Source organism: Carcharodon carcharias, chromosome 21 (genome assembly GCF_017639515.1).
Source record: "Carcharodon carcharias isolate sCarCar2 chromosome 21, sCarCar2.pri, whole genome shotgun sequence".
NCBI classification, from domain to species: Eukaryota; Metazoa; Chordata; class Chondrichthyes; order Lamniformes; family Lamnidae; genus Carcharodon; species Carcharodon carcharias.
In genome coordinates, this window is record NC_054487.1 from 29144027 (window position 1) to 29163145 (window position 19119).

At 38.9% G+C, this 19119-nt stretch overlaps 1 protein-coding gene across 2 annotated transcripts in view; it reads right to left on the minus strand.

The window, feature by feature from the left end:
* Positions 1–3731: 3731 nt before the first annotated feature.
* Positions 3732–19119, minus strand: part of LOC121293380 (adiponectin receptor protein 2-like) — a 118769-nt gene continuing 103381 nt past the window's right edge. For both annotated transcript variants that reach the window (XM_041216410.1, XM_041216409.1), the window contains exons 5-8: positions 18428–18614; positions 15318–15505; positions 7323–7516; positions 3732–6670 (exon numbers count right to left, since the gene is read on the minus strand). In XM_041216410.1, coding sequence (XP_041072344.1) covers positions 6542–6670; positions 7323–7516; positions 15318–15505; positions 18428–18614 — 698 coding nt within the window. In that variant the 3' untranslated portion in view covers positions 3732–6541. The remainder of the gene's footprint in view (positions 6671–7322; positions 7517–15317; positions 15506–18427; positions 18615–19119) is intronic.

Here is a 19119-nt window from a genome sequence, read left to right on the forward strand (position 1 = left end):
GGTGTCCTGGTACATGAATCATAAAAGGTTAGTATCCAGGGACAGCAAGTGATTAGAAAGGCAAATAAAACGTTAGTGTTTATTGCAAGGGGAATGGAATATAAAAGTAGGGAAGTCTTACTGCAGCTATACAGGGTGCTGGGGAGACCACATCTGGAGTATTGTGTATAGTTCTGTTCTCCTTATTGGAAAGAATATATAAGTGCATTAGAGCAGTTCAGAGAAGGTTCACTCGACTCATTCCTGGGATGAAAGACTTATCTTATTAAGAAAGATTGAATAGGATGGGCCTATACCCATTGCAATTGAGAAGAATGAGAAATGATCTTATTGAAACATATAAGATTCTGAAAGGACTTGATAGGGTGGATACCGGGAAGATGTTTCCTCTTGTCGGCAAGACTAGAAACAGGGAACACAGTTTAAGAATAAAAGGTCTCCCTTTTAAACAGAAGAGAAATGTTTTCTCTCAGAGGCTTTTTAATCTGTAGAATTCTCTTCCCCAGAAAGCAGCAGAGGCTGGGTCATTGAATTTATTCAAGGCTGAGTTTTATAGATTTTCGATAGGCAAAGGAGTCAAAGGTCACGGCAGGGGGGGGGGGTTGTGGAGGTGGTGGAGGGATAGGCAGGAAAGTTGAGCTGAGACCACATTCAGATCAGCCTTGACCTTATTGAATGATGAAGCAGGCTGAAAGGGCTTAATGGCCTATGCCTGCTCCTAAGTATGTTCCAGCAAATAATGCTGGAACTGGGAAACGTCAAATCACGTGATGATTTGCACATTACTTCTGTTATAGTCTTTGTCATATGGGCATAAGACTTGTAAGTGTTATCTTACTGGCACCGCATTGTTTGGGTTTGCCCTTTGGGCAAGTGACATTGCTGCACCATTTGCTGTTCTTGATTTGCTGCCAGCTAACATGCTAATTGTGTGACCCCCCCTTGCATTATTCCTTTGAACAACCAACAAATATAAACTGCTGGTCACGAATGAGGCATGTTGTACCATCACTGCACCAGGCACCACTCGTGAACTGATATGTTATCAGCGTAGCATGACACTACAATCTCCACCTATAATATAAGTTTATTGTTCGCTATCTCCACAACTCCAATATGACGTGCTGAATTGTAATCTTGTTCTGGGAACAGTGTGGGACCATTTACTCCTGATCTCTCTCATACTGATAGACAAATAACGTTTTGACACATCATAGTTTGCAAAACCAAAGTCTGGAATAAATTTAGTGAAGAAGCAAGATTGACAACTGTTGGAATTATATCTCTCAAGACTGAATTTTTAGTTTACAACATGGAAGTTCTTGGCATTATCCGTACATTTGGATGCTGACCTGGGTTTTATTTAAAAGGTCATAAGTTCACCTGGGAAATAACAACAAGGAGGCCTGGTTCAAGAAATCACCTGACCTTTATGGTACTTGAGGAAGATCTGGTTGTTTGTTTTGAATTGTGGTCACTTTAATTGACAGGGGGGAAAAAATCTGAAGAAAAGCAAAGGCTAGCAACTTTCTGGAAATCACATAGCAGAGAGGAATAAGTTAAGTTTTGATCCTGCTAGTTTTGAAGACAGTCCTGTTGGACAACAAGCTGAGGAAGGAAGGCTACCCGAATTGGCTGTTTCTCTCTCTCTCTCTACCTTGCCTAAAATTGTGTGTGGCTATGCACCTGTAGCCAAAGAACCCTAATCTGCGTAATTGGTCTGCAATTGGACCTGCAAAGACGAGACCAGTCGGTAAAAACTTCCAGATGTCCACAGGGACCAGCAGCCCGTCTTCACACAAGGGAACTCCAGGTCGACAGTGTAAGAGACCCTGCAAACTTTATTCTTTATAATGCCCATCATCTAAAGCCAATCTCTGCAGAGGGACTCTAGCTGTTTGTCCTTTGTTTGTATACGCGCGCTGGGGAATTCTTTAGGAAGAGCTAGATAGTTATACTTTCCGATTACAATTATGTGTTAACCAGTACTTGCAACTTGTTAAAAAGTTTTGTTTTATAATAAACAATTGTTCTGAGTTTATTGAAAGAAGCCTGGTTGGAGACCCTTTTTATTCTGTGCACCAGTAGGGGAAATAGATGATTGGCTATTTTGGTGAGAAAATTAAACTTTTAAATTAATGGTACGGCCTGCGGAGTAGTGGGGCTGGATCATACAAGCACCCCTCCCATTCCAGTCATAACATCATAAAATGTTTCGCTAGTTTACTATGTTTCATTGAAGGTGTCTTTCAAAATAATATTGTAAGGTATTAAACATGTTTTCAGGTAGTTGGCAACACTGGCAAGATTGCATTTATTCCCATTTCTAGTTACGCCCAAAAAGGAAAAAAGAGTGGGAACACTGAGGGAGTGGCGTTATTTTTCGTCACTAACCAGGAGGGCAATAGGATAACAGAGGAGTGAAGTGAATTGGATAGCTTTCTTAAATGGCCAGCATGGGCACAATGAGCCAACCAACCTCCCTCTGTGCTATAAGGTTCCATGGTTCAAAGAAATTCAAAAATACTAGAGCAGCCAACTTTGATATCTGTTTGTTAAAAAATAATTCTCGGGATAGGGTATTCGCTAGCAAGGCCAGTATTAATAATCCATCCCTCGGCACAATCTGTGCTTTTGCGACTTCCTTTTGAAAGTGCCAAGTATCCCTTATGCTTTTTAGCATCTTATCTACTTGCCCTGCCACCCTCAAAAACTTTCAAATAACACATGCCCAACTCCCTTTGATGTTGCATGCAGTCAGAATAGTACCATTTAGATTACACTGCCACTCCATGCTGTTCCTCCCAAAATGCATCACTTCACACTTACCAACAATAAATTGTATTTGCCATTTGTCCTCCCATTTCACCAGTCTGTATGTCCTCTGAAGTCCGATACTATCCTCCATCCAATTAATAATTTGCCAAGTTTTGCATCATATGCAGACTTTGAAATTGTGCTCCTATACCCAAGTCCAGACCTATAAATAACAACAAACCTTGGCAGACTCCACAGTATACTTCTCAGTCAGAAAAACATCCAGCACCTCTGCTCTCTGCCTCCTAACCCATAGCCAATAACATACCAAGTTACAACCATCCCTTTGATACATACCTGCCACATCAATCCACTGTCAATTCATAGAATTCAATCACGCTTATCAGCCACAATATGCCCTTCACAAATCCATGCTGGTTATCCCTTACTAACCTATGCCTTTCAAGTGAGAATTAATTTGGTCCTTGACAATATTCTCTTTTCCTGCCCTGTTTCTGGAATGAAGTGGCCTGGAGGTACCAGGTTTATCCCTCGCCCTTTTTTATTAGCAGACATGTAAACATTTGCAATCCTCCAAGTCCTTTGACACCAGTCCCATATCCAAAGAAGATTGAACAATTGTTGTCAGAGCTTCTGGCATGTCTATTGTAGCTTCCCTCTGCAACATAAGTTGCATCCCATGTGGACTGGGTGATTTAATAACTTTGAGAAATGTCAACCTATTCCTTTCGATCTATTTTTATCCTATCTAATGTCACTGCTCCCTCCTCTTCCTCTGCAGCATTGGGACCTGGAAAGTAATTTCTTGCTTGAGCTCATAGCTATATATTCTGGAATTTGCTGGAGGAGAAAGGAGAAAGAGAACAGCTAGGACAATAAATAAGTTAAATAATTATCAGATATAATAATATTGGTAGCTATCAAGTCAAATTGATGCCACAAAACCAGACAAAAAAATTATATTTTTTTTATTAGATGAATTAAATGTTACATCAAGTAAAAATCCAATTATGCACCCTCAGCCAATATATAATCTAGAGACATTCGAAGTAAAGCAGTGGAAAATAAAATAAACAAGGCCTCCTTTTATTTGAAAATGAAATATTATTGACTATAAAACACTCCTCACAGCAAGCAAAAAACTGATCCAAGTAAGGCATAGGGCAAACTCTTGGGAACTCTTATCTGAACTAAGCAGCAAATGCTGTGTAAGTAATACAAGAAAACCAAGTACAGAACTTTGTTTTTAAAAGATTTCTCATTTTGGTAATTTAGCTATTTCATTTCCAGACCAGATGAGTTCATTTGCAAGTATTTCTTTCAGGTAGTGTTTGACAAAAAAGAAAAATTAGAATCCCGCAGGATTCCAATCATTCAGATGCACTCATGGAAATAGCATGACAACATTCCAACACACCAAAAGTCTAGATTTGAAATAGCCAGATGCTACCTCTTCTCAGGTAATTCACAGGGGATAAAGGTGCCATTTTTATGTGTGCATGCGAGTGACTCTTGAGCAGATTGTGAACATTTTTATCCATCTCTCAAGATATCTCTGAATAACTCATTTCAAATCAATTATGTACAACATAAGAAATTGATCCACTACATTTAATGCTTGGATTCATATCATATCTTCTCTTGCCAAGACCTGACAACTTTTCTCCCTTTAGGGCAAGGTTTAAAGACTACATTCCAAGTTTGATACTTGCACCAGCAGTCAGTCTAGCTGCATGGCAGGATGATATACTGGTCTTTTTTTTAAGGTGGGGTGGAGGGGAAGGAAACAAAGATCAAGCAATATTAAATGTTAGAATAATCAAGATAAATTCCCCCTAAAGAGGACTACATCCTCTTATTTTAGATTTATGAACCCTATACCTTTAAATGGTGGGAGCTGGATACAAGTACCTCAGAGTTGAGTACTTTATATTGTTGGAGCTACTGAGCTAAGACTTTAGTTCTTTACTATCTTTTTTCTCCCCTTTTGCCCATAATGCATCACTTTAGTTAGTATTGCAAGCTTCTTCATAACGGCAGTCAATATTACTTCATGCTCAGCAAACAGAAACTAGGTTCGTCTTTCCTCCTCCATGGTAAGCACTTCAATCAGCAGTCCAGCTTGAACCAATCCAAATACCAGGGCAACTTTAATAATTTAGGAAGAGGGGGAAGAGAAGATAAAATTATCCATGGTAATCCAGTGCCAAAGCAAGCACTAATTAATACTGAGTAATACGACTATCCTTTGTCAGAGTAAAAAATTTCACCACCATTTCCACTGAAAACTTCCAGCCATAAAAAAGTAACTGTCATCATTTACAGCTGTGTAGATAACAGAAGCTGTCACACTCAAATGCAACTGGAGTGCAGTGAATGAGTTAAATGATATAAAGTGGGTAGACTTATTTGTTCAAAAACATCTATCTGAAATGGAAACCTTGGTGCTTAGATTCCTCACTATTGCTGTGGTCAGGAATGAGGAAAGAAGCAATTTTGCACCATAGTCCTCCAACAATAAAGGAAACCATAAAAAGACCTGCCTATTTCTGTAATTTAGGATTTTCTGGAACATCCACACAGTGACAAAATAAACTGAAAATATGTTTTAAAGCTGATGATTTCCAATTCTAACTGATACTGAAAGCAAACTGCATCAGTCCAGTTACATCACTTTACACTAACCATTTACAAACTAACCAACAAATGTAGTGACAAGTCCTACTACCCCCAACCCATGCACAGAACATCACGACAATAAAAATAAAATTGCTCATATATGCATGAATATGTCATTAGAACATATGTATACATATATAGGCATAATTCCTTACAAGTTGAACTGGGTGCACAATCAGTAGAAATTTGCGCACGCCTGCTTCAAGTTGATTTCACCGGTCACTGCTATCTATTAGCATAGCATACAACTGAATAGAAATAAAATTACCAGGCCTCAGAGCACACTTAATGGGCAAGCCATCACAAGGAAGGCTTTTTTGCATTGCTTCTTATGCTAGCATCTTTCTACTACCTGAAGTGATGTCTACCAATATTTGTGCAATGTAAGTTAACAGTGTGTGGTACTCTTGCGAATGCTTTCTGTACAAAAGTCTTTTATAATATAAATCTTCTAATTAACTGAAAGTTAGAAATCTTATTTACAAGGACCTTTATCTAATAAGCAGCAGACTCTGCTCAGAAGTATTAATTCCTTCAAATTCTTCTTCCACTTTATATCTTTTCATAGAAATAAATATGGTATTCAGTAAAAGCAGAACTTTGCTTCAGATTCAGCAATTATGTAAATTACATACTAGCTTATAATTTATAATTTACATATTTTAATTGGGATTTTACAACTAGTTGGACGATTGCATGGGCAACCCTTTGTTTGCTGACTTCAAGCATAGTGGCTTTGTCCTTCTCTATCAGCGTAACTTCCTTTTACCACCCATGATCACCGTGGAAAAACACCATTCTGATGCAGCTGTAGTCCTGTACTCCCGATGAAGCTCAAACCAGTTATTCATCCTTCCAGTTGGTTCCTGTTCATCTGATTACCATTAGTTTCTAGGCATAGATGGACATTACAGCATCATCCAAAATAGGTGAGAAAATTGATCACTAGTCGTGAAACACGCAATATTGGACTGATTGACCCAAATTACAACTGTGGTAAGAATTATCAGAACAGGTCTTTCAGTTATTCTATCACCAATTCCATTGATCATAGTTTTATCGCACATCTAAAGAGAGATCAGTTTCATAGCAAGTCATTATCAGTGCATCCACCACCAACACCATGACGAAATTCCTGAAGGTTAGAGACTCCATGAAAGTGGACAAATGCACCAGCCACAACCAGAACATGGAATAACTGATGAGAATGAAACTGTGGAAACAAAAGCAGAATCAAAAGTTAAGATTCAAGAGCATAAACAAGGTATTAATAAAAACATGAAAACATTATAGAAAATATGCTGGGGAGACAACAGTGACAATGCTAAGATAAGAAACGAGAGATCAAATCCCAGTTTTGGAAGGACAGTTGGACTTCCAATGTTACAATCTCTGGCTGATTAGCCAGTGCACCAATTTTAAATCTGCAACTTTTCTACTGAAAGTTAGTTTCCAAACATCTTAAAAGGAAAAGCAGCTATCTGAATTTTTATATAAACTACTAAATCTATAGTTATTGCTAATTTATCAAAACTGATAAAAGTAAAGGACATCTATTTTGTCTCTTTAGGTAGATAATGAATTGTGATTGATACACAGAGCTCCCTTAAGTTTCCGGTCATTCTGTAAAGGTGGGATGCTATTTAAAGAAAATATCCAAAACAAGGAGGGGGAGCTCAGATTTTATTGCTTAGAGCTAACAATAAAAAATGTTGAACAATTTAAAAATGTTTTCTGGAATTATATAATTTTCTTTCTGCAAGTTGCCTACCCATTACGTTTTAGCAGCAAGTTCTCCAGTTTTCCAAGGATTTATAAAGAGAAATTGAGCAGAAGACCAAGGAGAGTAACCACTAATTACTCACCCAAATATCACATTTTCCAGGGAAGAAACGCTCAGGAATACGGGCAGCATATAAGGCAGCTCCTGTGATATACAATGCTGCCATCAGGAATAACCAGCCAATCTGTCCAATTGTAGCAGCCCTGAAAAATCCTTCAGATATCATAAAGTGCAGGGTAGGCACAACTCCACTCAACCCCAAACCTACAAATACTCCTAGAGGTAAACAGAAGACAGACATTGAGTCACTGTTTAAATGCAAAAACATAAAATTTGAACAGCTTCATTGCAAACCATTCACTTCTTGTTATTTACTCAAGTACCATTAATATCAGGTGCCTGGAAACTATTCCAGCAGTGTTACTTAATTTGAATTAAGTGTTTTATTTGTATTTAACAAATCATTATTATAGAAACATGAAAACATTGTAGAAAATATGCTGGGGATACAACAGTGACATTGCTAAGGTAAGAAACCAGAGATCAAATCCCAGTTTTGGATGAACAGTTGGGCTTCAATGTTACAGCCTCCATTCCGCATTTTACAAAGGGTCAATCTTTATTCATTCCTCTTGGCCCATTTTGCTGCCTCTACCACAAAGTGTACTAAATACATAATCTTAAAATTAATCTCTTCTTTCAAATCAGACTGCTTATTTTAACGTAAGCTTAATCACATTGATACTGAATGTGAATTATGACTGTATAAATTTTTCATGATAAGGACAAAAGTGATCAGTCTATAGGTGCACATCAATTGAAGCAAGAACTGAAATATGTTGATTAGAGAAATCATTTTGAATGATTAGAGAAATCATTTTGAAAATGTGGCAGTTAAGTCAAGTTGAACTCAAGCTTGCTACTTTGACGATATCCCCAGTGATAGCTTTATGAAATTGAAGGCAAATTATTTACCTACTTAGGTGGTAGAATTGAGAGATTAGGGATGACAGGTATGTGCTCGAATTGGAAGGAAGTGTCTAATAGTGTCCAACAAAGTTCTGTGCTGGGGCTTCAACTATTCATTTAATCTATTAACGACTTAAGATAACGTAATAGAGGGTCATATATCTATGTTTGCCAATGAATGAAAGATTAGTGATATAGTAAGTAGTTTAGACAGGAGTTTAAAATTACAAAAAGACATTGATAGATTAAGTGAGTAGGTGAAACTGGCAGATGAATTTCAATGCAATTAAGTGTGTGTATGTGCATCTGTGCGAGAGATGTATTATTTAAATAGTGTAAAGCTGGGAACATTGGAAAACCAAAGAGATAGATGGGTTCATGTATACAGATTACTAAAATATAGTAATCAGGCACAAAAAAATCAAAATGGCTAATGGAATATTAACCTTAATAAATAAGAGGGCTAGAATATAGACGGAAAGAAGTTTTGCTATAGCTCGGTTAGAACACATCTAGAGCACTGTGTGTAGTTCTGGGCATCACACATCAGAAAGAATATATCAGCCTTGAAAGGAATGCAGCAATGATTTACCAGAATGTTACAAGGGCCTCAAGAGTTAAATATAAGGAGAGTTTGCATAAACTGGTTTATACTCCCTGATCATAGATGATTATGGGTTGACTTGATTGAGGTGCTTAAGGTTTTGAAAGGATTTCATAGAGTAAAGGGAGAATAGGGGAGTCCAGGAAATGGGGACATAACCTTAAAATCAGAGCCAAGCCATTCAAAAAAGATATCTTCAGACGAAGGGTAGTCAAACTCACCCAGAAAAAAGCAAGAGATGCCAGCTCAACTAAATTAAAAAAGAGGTCAATAGATATTTTTCTAGCCAAGGGTCCTAAAGGATATGGAGCCAAGAGGAGGAAGGAGTTAAGATACAGATCAGCCACGGTCTCAGTGAATGATAGAAAAGGCTCGGGGGGTGGGGGGGTGTTGAGGATTGGCTACTCCTGTTCCTGTGTTCCTATAAATGGAAAATTGCATTGGATTACAATTCTAAGCAACACATCAATATAATGTATGTATATATTGGATCTACACTTCTGAGATGTTAAGATATCTTTGAATCCAGAGTTACAGATGAACAACAGATGTTAGCAAACTGGTGATCAACTGTCACCAAAAAAGACTAACATATTCTGCTGATTAGACATATCACTTAAAAATAGGATCAGTATTTATAATCGGCCTCAATAGCTACAATGTTAGACAACTTGAATTCTAGTAAGAAACCAGGGAAGCAACTGGAAATAAAATTATCCCTAGATATTACAGGGATAATCTGATCAAACTCAACTTTAAACTATATAGATTTAAATCCATTAAACAGTAGCTGGTCTGACAACTAGAATTGGATTATGGCTTATAGGGGTGATACCTAATTGATCAAATGTTTATGTATTACAATTGGCTAGATATACTAAACATGGAACACTACCTCAAAAGATTGCATTTAGCTCATCTTCTACAGACGACAATATATCTGGTGCCAAATGGAAAAAAGCGTCATTGGATTTGCATGTTATTTTATCCTACTCAACACAGGTTAGCTATGCGGTTTTCACTATGGTGAAGACCTTTGCAATCATCTGATGACTATAAAGTAGTAAAATAAAATGTTAAAAACCACACATAGGACCTGCTGTGTCACTGCTGGCAGCATAATATAAGTGGGCTCAACACCACAACATTAGCAGTCTCAATATATAATAAAATCGCTTTCTGTTTCACGTGACTCTGTAGCAAAGGAAGTCTTCATTGGGCTGGTGTCCAAGTTAACTCATCTGAAAACTGTTGATGGCGCCCTGTTAAGAGTCAGTTTTGGGTACGGAAAGAGCTCCCCTTTACCAAATGTTGAGAACTCAATATAGGATGAAGGCAGTATCCAAACAACACGACAGTGAGATTTAGCTTCACACCCCAATACAGTAAATAAAACAGGTTCATGGCAATGCCACTGTGGCAATTAGCAAACTGATATTGAACAACTTTGTTACAAAAGCAAAATGCCAAAGTTAGAGATGTCACAGATTTTATGTAAGTACAGAGAAGGTGTTGGGGAGTGAGGCAGAGGAAAGAGAACAACAGGGAATGTGTGATAGAGGGAGAAGGCAAGAGAGATTAAATGACAAAAGGGATGATAGTGCAAGGCTAAAGGAAGTGGTAATGGTAAATAAAAAATAAAAGATATACAGATAATGTAATGGAAATAGCAGAATCATCATCAACATTGAGGCACAACACTTCAACTTTTTCAATTAAGGACTTTAAGCCTTCCAGACTCAACGTAGAGTTCAACAATTTCAGATCATAACTTCTACCCTCATTTTTTTCGGATGGCAGCTGTTGGTGACGATTAGGAAATAGCATAAGTATGATCAACAACTACTTTCCAAAAAATGGGGCAGAGGTTATGATTAAAGTGCTTAATTGTAAAGGTTGAGATGTTGTGCCTTGACTGCATGTGGAGCATCACTGGATCAGTACAGTCAGTACGGAAGGCCAAGGACAGAAGAGGTCATGAAGGTGTGGGGGGGGGGGGGGGAAATTAAAATAACAGGTGACCAGGAGCTCAAAGTCATGCTTGCAGACTAATCAGATGTGTTCCGGAAAGCGGTCATTTAACCTGTGTTCGGTCTCCCCAATGCAGAGGGCACAGAATTGTGTTCAGTTTGCTAAATCGAAAGAAGTACAAGCGACTTGCTTTGCCTGAGAGGAGTGTTTGGGGCCCTGAGCAATGGGAAGGCAAAAGGTAACATGGCAGGCACTGAGGGCACAGTGCCTTTGGATCCTGAAAGAGGAGGGGACTGGAAGGTGTGTGTGGGGGTAGCATTATGCTGGAGGAGGTTTCAGGAATGGTAGAGGATGATCTGTTGAATATGCATGTAAATATTTCATAATACTCTTGAAAAGCATAACTGAATTTAGAAATCAGCTTGATTTCATCTGAAAGTATTACTTTCTGCAAATGATCACTTGTCTTTACTTCATGAGGTCTCAAGGCAACAGGTCAAATGTGGGCAAAGAAACTTCCTGCTGATTACCATGTACCTCCCCCACTCAGCTGATGAATCAGTACTCCTCCATATTGAAAACCACTTGGAGGAAGCCTTGAGGGTGGCAAGGGTGTAGAATGCACTCTGGGTCCATCACCAAGAGGGGCTCAGTAGCAACACTACAGACCAAGCTGACCGAGTCCTAAAGAGCAAAGCTGCTAGACTGGGTCTGCGGCAGGTGAGGGAACCAACAAGAGGGAAAAACATACTTGACCTCATCCTCACCAACCTGCCGGCTACAGATGCAACTGTCCATGACAGTATTAATAGGAGTGAGCACCAGACAGTGGAGATGAGGTCCTGCTTTCACATTGAGGATACCCTCCAACATGTTGTGTGGCACTACCACTGTACTAAGTGGAATAGGGTTCTAACAGATCTAGCAACTCAAGACTGGGCAACCATGAGGCGCTGTGGGCCATCAGCAGCAGCAGAATTGTATCACAACCACAATCTGTAACCTCATGGCCCAGCATATCCCCCACTCTACCATTACCACCAAGCCAGGAGATCAACCCTGGTTCAATGAGCCAGGAGGACCTGCAAAGAGCAGCAGCAGGCATACCTAAAAATGAGGTGTCAGCCTGATGAAGCTACAACACAGGATTATTCACATGCCAAACAGAGAAAGCAGCATGCAACTGACAGAGCTAAATGATTCCAGAACCAACGGATCAGATTTAAGCTCTGCACTACTGCCACATCCAGTCATGAATGATGGTGAACGATTAAACAGCTCAGTGGATGATGAGGCTCCACAAATATCCCCATCCTCCATGATGGGGGAGCCCAGCACATTATTGCAAAAGATAAGGGTGAAGCACTTGCGACAATCTTCAGTGCAGAGTGGATGATCCATCTCGGCCTCCTCCTGAGGTGCCCAGTATCACAGGTGCCAGTCTTCAACCAATTCGATCCATTCCACGTGATATCAAGAAACAACTGAAGGCAACAGATACTGCAAAAGGAAGGGGCCCTGACAATATTCTGGCAAACGTGCTGAAGACTTGTACTCCAGAACTTGCCGTGCTCCCGGCCAAGCTATTCCAGTACAGCTACAACATTAGCATCTATGCAGCAATGTGGAAAATTGCCCAGTTATGTCCTATATTAAAAAAAGCAGAACAAATCCAACCCAGCCAATTACTGCCCCATCACTCTCGCTCAATACTAATGATGGAAGAGGTCATTAACAGTGCTATGAAGCAGCACATGCCTAGCAATAACCTGCTCACTGATGCCCAGTTTGGATACCGCTGGGGCCACACAGCTCCTGACCTCATTACAGCCTTGGTTCAAATTTGGACAAAAGAGCTGAGAGCATCTGCCCTTGACATCAAGGCAGCATTTGACCAAGTGTGGCATCAAAGAGCCCAAACAAAACTGGAATCAATGGGAATTAGAGGGAAACCTCTCCACTGGTTGGAATCATACCTGGCACAAGATGGTGGTTTTGGTTGTTGGAGGTCAATCACTTCAGTTTAAGATGTCACTGCAGGAGTTCTCAGGGTAGTGTCTTAAGCCCAACCATCTCCAGCTGCTTCAATGACCTTCCTTTCATCATCAGGTCAGAAGTGAGGATATTCGCTAATGATTGCACATGTTCAGCAGCAGTCATAACTCTTGAGATACTGAAGCAGTCCATGCCCAAATGCAGCAAGACCTGGGCAATATCCTGGCTTGGGCTGACAAGTGGCAGTAAAATCGCACCACTCAAATGTAAGGCAGTGACTATCTCTAACAAGAGAGAATCTAACCATCTCTTCTTGACATTCAATGGCATTACCATTGCTAAATCCCCCACTGTCAACATCTTGGGGGTTACCATTGACCAGAAACTGAACTGGACTAGCCATATAAATACTGTGACTACAAGAGCAGGTCAGAGGCTAGGAATCCTTGTGTGGGTAACTCACCTCCTCACTCCCCAAAGCTTGTCCACCATCTAAAGGGCACAAGTCAGGAGTGTGATAGAATACTCTCCATTTGCCTGGACGAGTACAGCTCTAACAACATTCAAAAAGCTTGATATCATTCAGGACACTCGATTGGCACTCCATCCACAAACATTCACTCCCTCCATCACTGATGCACAGCAGCAGCAGTGTGTACCATCTACAATTTGCATTGCAGGAGCTCACCAAGCCTCCTCAGACAGTACCTTCCAAATCCATGACCACTGCCATCTAAAAGGACAAGGGCAGCAGACACATGGGAACACCACTGCCTAGAAGTTCCTTTCAAGCCACATACCATCCTGACTTGGAAAGATATCATCATTCTTTCACTGCCACTGGGTCAAAATCCTGGAACTCCCTCCCTAACAGCACTATGGGTGTACCTACACCACATGGACTGCAACAGTTCATGAATCTAACATCCACCTTCTCAAGGGCAATTAGGGATGGTCAATAAATGTTAGCCTAGCCAGCAATGCCCACATCCAATGAATGAGTGAAAAAAAATTTTCACAAGAGAAAGCATGATGGGACACACCGACTTTATTCCAAATTTCCATGTGAATAGTACTTCAGCGGGAATCCTACATCATAGTTACATTGCAATGAGAAATTATAAAGCATAATATAGAACAAGGCTGGCAGATACCATTAAGCATATAGGATTCTTCTTTATTCTATATGCAATTATGTAAGTTTTTTTTTGAAAAATCAAATGTTTCATTTCTAGCCTCTGAACCTTTCCAGGCGGATGGGAAAAGCATAAACCAAAAATGAGAGAATCTTACTCCTTGCCTGTGGGGTAGTCTAAGTCTAGCAGCGAAAGAAGAGAAAACATATACTGCCAGTGACAGCTGGTTACACTTGCCATGAGGTGCACTGCTACCTCAAGGCAACCAGTTAATCAGCATTTGTTGAAGTAATATTGTGAAGTTGGAGCACAAGACAGTGGCAGCAGAGAAATTTCATTTACACAACAGCTCTTTACTGAAGGTAAGGCAGGTATTAGTGATAAAGTTATACATATTAACATTTTTAAAAATTCAATATACCAAAATGTTTTGTGGTGAGTCGTGGCACAGAAGTACAAGGTGCAGCTGAGTGCTTACATCATTTCTGCTCCTATTATAGTATATAATATGCTAAAACGTTATCACAGATAACTGCACAAGATAAAACACAAGCATTTTTTAAATTAATTCATGGGACCTGAATGTCACCAATAAAACTGACACTTATTGCCCATCATTAATTGCCCTTGAGAAGGTGGTGGCCAGCCACCTTCTTTAATACCACTTAGTAGCTTGCTAGGCTATTTCAGAGGGCAGTTAAGAGTCAACCACATTACTGTGGGTTTGGAGTCACATACAGGCCAGGCAAGGTGGCAGACTTCCTTTCCTGCAGGATATTAGTGAACCAGGTGAATTTTTACAACAATCCCCTAGTTTAATGGTTGCCCTTCTTTGGATTCACCTAGTTTTGTTGAAGGGTCATGAGGACTCGAAACGTCAACTCTTTTCTTCTCCGCCGATGCTGCCAGACCTGCTGAGTTTTTCCAGGTAATTCTGTTTTTGTTAATTGTCACCATTACTGATACTAGCTTTCTATTTCAGATTTTATTTAATTAATTGAATTTAAATTCCTCAGCTGCCTTGATGGGATGTAAACTTGTGCCTATGGATCATTTGTCCAGACCTCTGAACTACTAGTCCAGTTATATGATCAACAAGCTACCATACTCCTGAAATGACCTAATGGGAGGTGGTTCAAAAAATTGTAAGGGACTTTGATACATTAAATTTGCTTAAACATTTCAAGATTACATCATGCATTAATGAGCACTCTTGAACAATCTAAATGCTTTATTTGAAAAAATATATGGTCTAGCATTTTGAAACTAGGCAAAGAAACTAACAGTGCCTGCCAAAAAAACCTTACGTATTCATATTCAGAAGTGACAAAGATAAGTAATCATCAAGGTTACATCAGCAAACAGTGTTATAAAAAGTAGAATGAAATTCTGATTAACTTACCAGCTCGTACACCTCTGTACTGTGGTGTTGCAAAATAGTCCCATTGGGAAACTATAATTGCTGCGATGCCAAGTACACAGACAACGAGCAAGTAAATGAAACATGGCTGGGGGTTACAGTAAAAGGAGTAATACAACCATGGCACAAAACTGCCCATGATTAGAAGTGCTATACCAGAATAGTCCAATCTGAGGAAATAAGAGAGGGGCATATATTAGGTTAATTGTAGTAATATAAAACTCTCATAGGTATTACATAAATTTACATGAGAAGCAAACACAAAAAAGTCATCCCAAGAGAAAGAAACTCCAGATTCAGCAATAACATTTTGCAGCAAATTCTTCTAAATCATCTAGTTCTAATGCTAACTCATTTTATTTGCACAGCAGGGAAAAAAAAAGCAAGTTTCAGATTGGATGTTTCAACTTGCCATATTACAGCCTTATGTCAGCACAGTAGATCAGTAACAGGTACTGGAATGTAGGCAAGTAGGAAAACTAAGATATGCACTATTTCTCACAAAAGGAGCAACAAGGCCTATTATAGAATGCGAGATTTTGATGTCATCCCCATTCTATCCTGCTCCAAACGCTCCCCCACCCCACCGCCCCAACACAAAATTTCACACAACCAAAAAATGATGACCTCTCCAAATGAAAAACAACGTTGAACGGCATGGGATATCAGTAACATCGACTTGCAGCATACAACCGGAAATTAGAACGTTTGCTAACAAACTTTCCAAAGCATCTAATCATCAGTGCAAAACAATTGAAAAACATCCAGCCAAAGTTATGAGCTGCTCAGACAGAAAAAGAAATTCACAATGATCCAGTTTTCAGTATATTCTTTTGAGGGCATGGGTTATCTCCTTTTGTTTGGCTTTAAGTATATCCTCCACACTTATCACCACTTCTTACATGAAAGTGCAGAGTGGCAGGTCACCTGTCATCAGTCACCAAAGGGGTCAGAGTAGCTGAGGGAAGATTGCCCATCCAGTTTCCCTATTCCTACAGAGGTGCTTGGCTACTGCCATGCTTCTGTTAAGAGATAGCTAAACCAGTAGTTTTGGTTGGTTGCTAAAGTCCAGAACAACTGGAAGCAAAGCTGCACAAGGTATTTTTGGATTCAGTGAGTTCGAACAGAACCGAAAATTAATTGTCTAATATATAGGTAATGGAAGCTACTGCTTGTTACTGATTTACAATTTGTTCCCTGGCTCTTCATTGAGGTCTGTTATTATATTACACATCCCTCATTCCCATACCATGTAAGTTATCTCCACCATCTTAAAGTGGGTTGTCCATTAGCGAAAAAGCAAGCAAGGAAATTGGTTTTACAGTCTTGTTGCAAATTGGATTGAACAAAAGCTCCAAAGTGTTCTTTTGATTGTCTTCCTACAAAACGAGTGAGAAACTGGACAAAAACTACTTACTTGTGGAAGGCATATATCAGAGCGTGTAAACTGGACATACAGGAGACAGGGGTACTTAAAGGTACCAACAGACTTTGTTTAGTTCACAACTTATAAAAACTGCTATGGAATTATAGGAGTTTATAGCACAGGATGCAGCCATTCAGTCCGAGGTTCTTTAATCTTTTTGTTGCAGCGATCCAAAACTAATCCACTCCTTTTTCTTTCCCCATAGCATAGTATTAAATATTTAAATACCTTTGGCTAACAAAATACAATAGGACCTGCCTCAGCTACTCAATGGCAACAGTTTCAAGATTAAATTGATAGAAATGAAAAAAAAAACATTTAGTTGGCCGAAAATTAAACATACATGGATCTAATTCAGTTTTTTTTTAAAAAAGCTGTTAAAATTTCTAGCTACTATTTCACCACATTTTTAATAAGGTGCAAATGTTTGTGAAACTTTCAAATTGCAAGTCAGTGCATACTAGAAGCATCACTCCACTGTAAAAATGTGGTTAAAAACAACAAGCTGTGTCCATTATAGAAGTTGCACAGACAGCTCAACAATGTTTTAATCCTACCTCTACCATATTACCATTGATACAGCTATATGTCACCAATATTCTGCAGTTATTAATAGATTAATTGTGTTTTGACTGCTGGTAGCTGCAGAAAGAATTGGCTTTTGCCAATCACCTAACAGAAATCACCTAGATGATGTGCACTGGTTCTGGGATAAAAGTAGCTACTATGAAACACAATCAAAATGAGTAAGCTCATTAAATAACACAATGACAAACAAATCAAAGTTAGTCAGCTCTTTTCCATGAATCAATGAAAGCAAAAATTACACTGGCAATGGGAGATCAGGATGAGCACTATGCAATGAGTCCTAACTCACTGACTTCAATTAAAAAAAATTGACAAACCTTAAGTGAAGTTTGCCTTACTAAGGCATTAAGACAGGAGATAATGGTAACAGGCAAGACTATGTTCAAATTTGTGCCTCTTACTGCAGAATAGGTCACAGAACAGTGACAGCAAAGAATAATAAAAACCATTTTGTTGGCAGGATCTACAGTTCAACCGATTATTTTAACATAAGTTCAGCAGAACAACTAGAACAGTAATAAACTTCAGAAAAAAAACAAAACCAGAAGTTTTTAAAGTTTAATTAACACTTAGCTCATTATGTATGCACACCCAAAAAGGGGATTTACTCTACATGCAGCATTTACAAGTCAGTACGTTAATGGTTCAAAGTTAATGTTGGAGAGCTGCACTGAAAGATGCTGTTACATCCAATTACCTAGAGTTATAACCCAACAGGGCATTGTTCATGGACATCTAGTTTCTATTGCCAGGCTTGATTAAATGAAACTGTAAGATGACAAGTGTTCATTTCCTAAACAATTTTTTCTTGATAATGGAGGGGGGGGGGGGGGGGGGGCGGGGGGGAAAAAGTAAGGAAAGACTACAGATCAGTGTGCAACTTTTGTTCTGTCAATCACAGCCAAATGTTCCACTTTCAATTCAAGGTGCATTTCAGAAAAAGAAAAATGATCCTTACCTGTTCAAAATATCCAGAATAAATATCCCTCAATAGTACAGTTCAAAAATGCAACTCCAAATGATGAATGCTGGGTTATTGGTTTATTTCAAAATTCCCATTTTATAAATGATTACTTACTTGGAAAATACACGTGAAACGTTTTCTGAATGGCAGTAGAATGTATGAAATAACCAAGAGAAACAAAGGCAGAGTATAGCCCCCAGGAAGAACGCCCCAAATACTACTTTTTCCTGCACCGGAGCCACAAAGGATATGTTCGGCCTAAACATGTAGAAAATTCCGAGACCCAGGAAGAAAAGACAACCTGAGAAAGAAAAGATCAATGTGTATAGCAAATGGATTTAATCAAAAACACTCAGAAATAAACAATGAGTGGCATCATATAACAATGAATATTTCATAAAGAAATTATTTAGTTGATTAATATTTCATGGTACACTAAAAAAACTTTTGGAACCAAATCTAGTTTTATTGGAACTAACAACCTGGTTACTGAAATTAGAGATGGTGACATGGATTTATGAGCATACTGGAAAAATAAAAGTAGTAATTAGGCAGAGTTTCTCAAATTGTTATAAACAAAGTTCAGGAATTATGTTATTTATACAGCCCCCCTCACTCACATCAGACAAAAAGTTTCGTCCTTAACATGACAGAAAGGTGAGCAAAAATGAAAAGGAGAAGAATATGGGATGGAAAGTAACCCAAGTTAAGTTCATAGTGAAGATAATTCACAAGGCTCCTGAAAGCACAAAGCAAAATAAAACCAAGTTCAATAAAATTCAAAAAACTGCATTTGCTGGAAATCT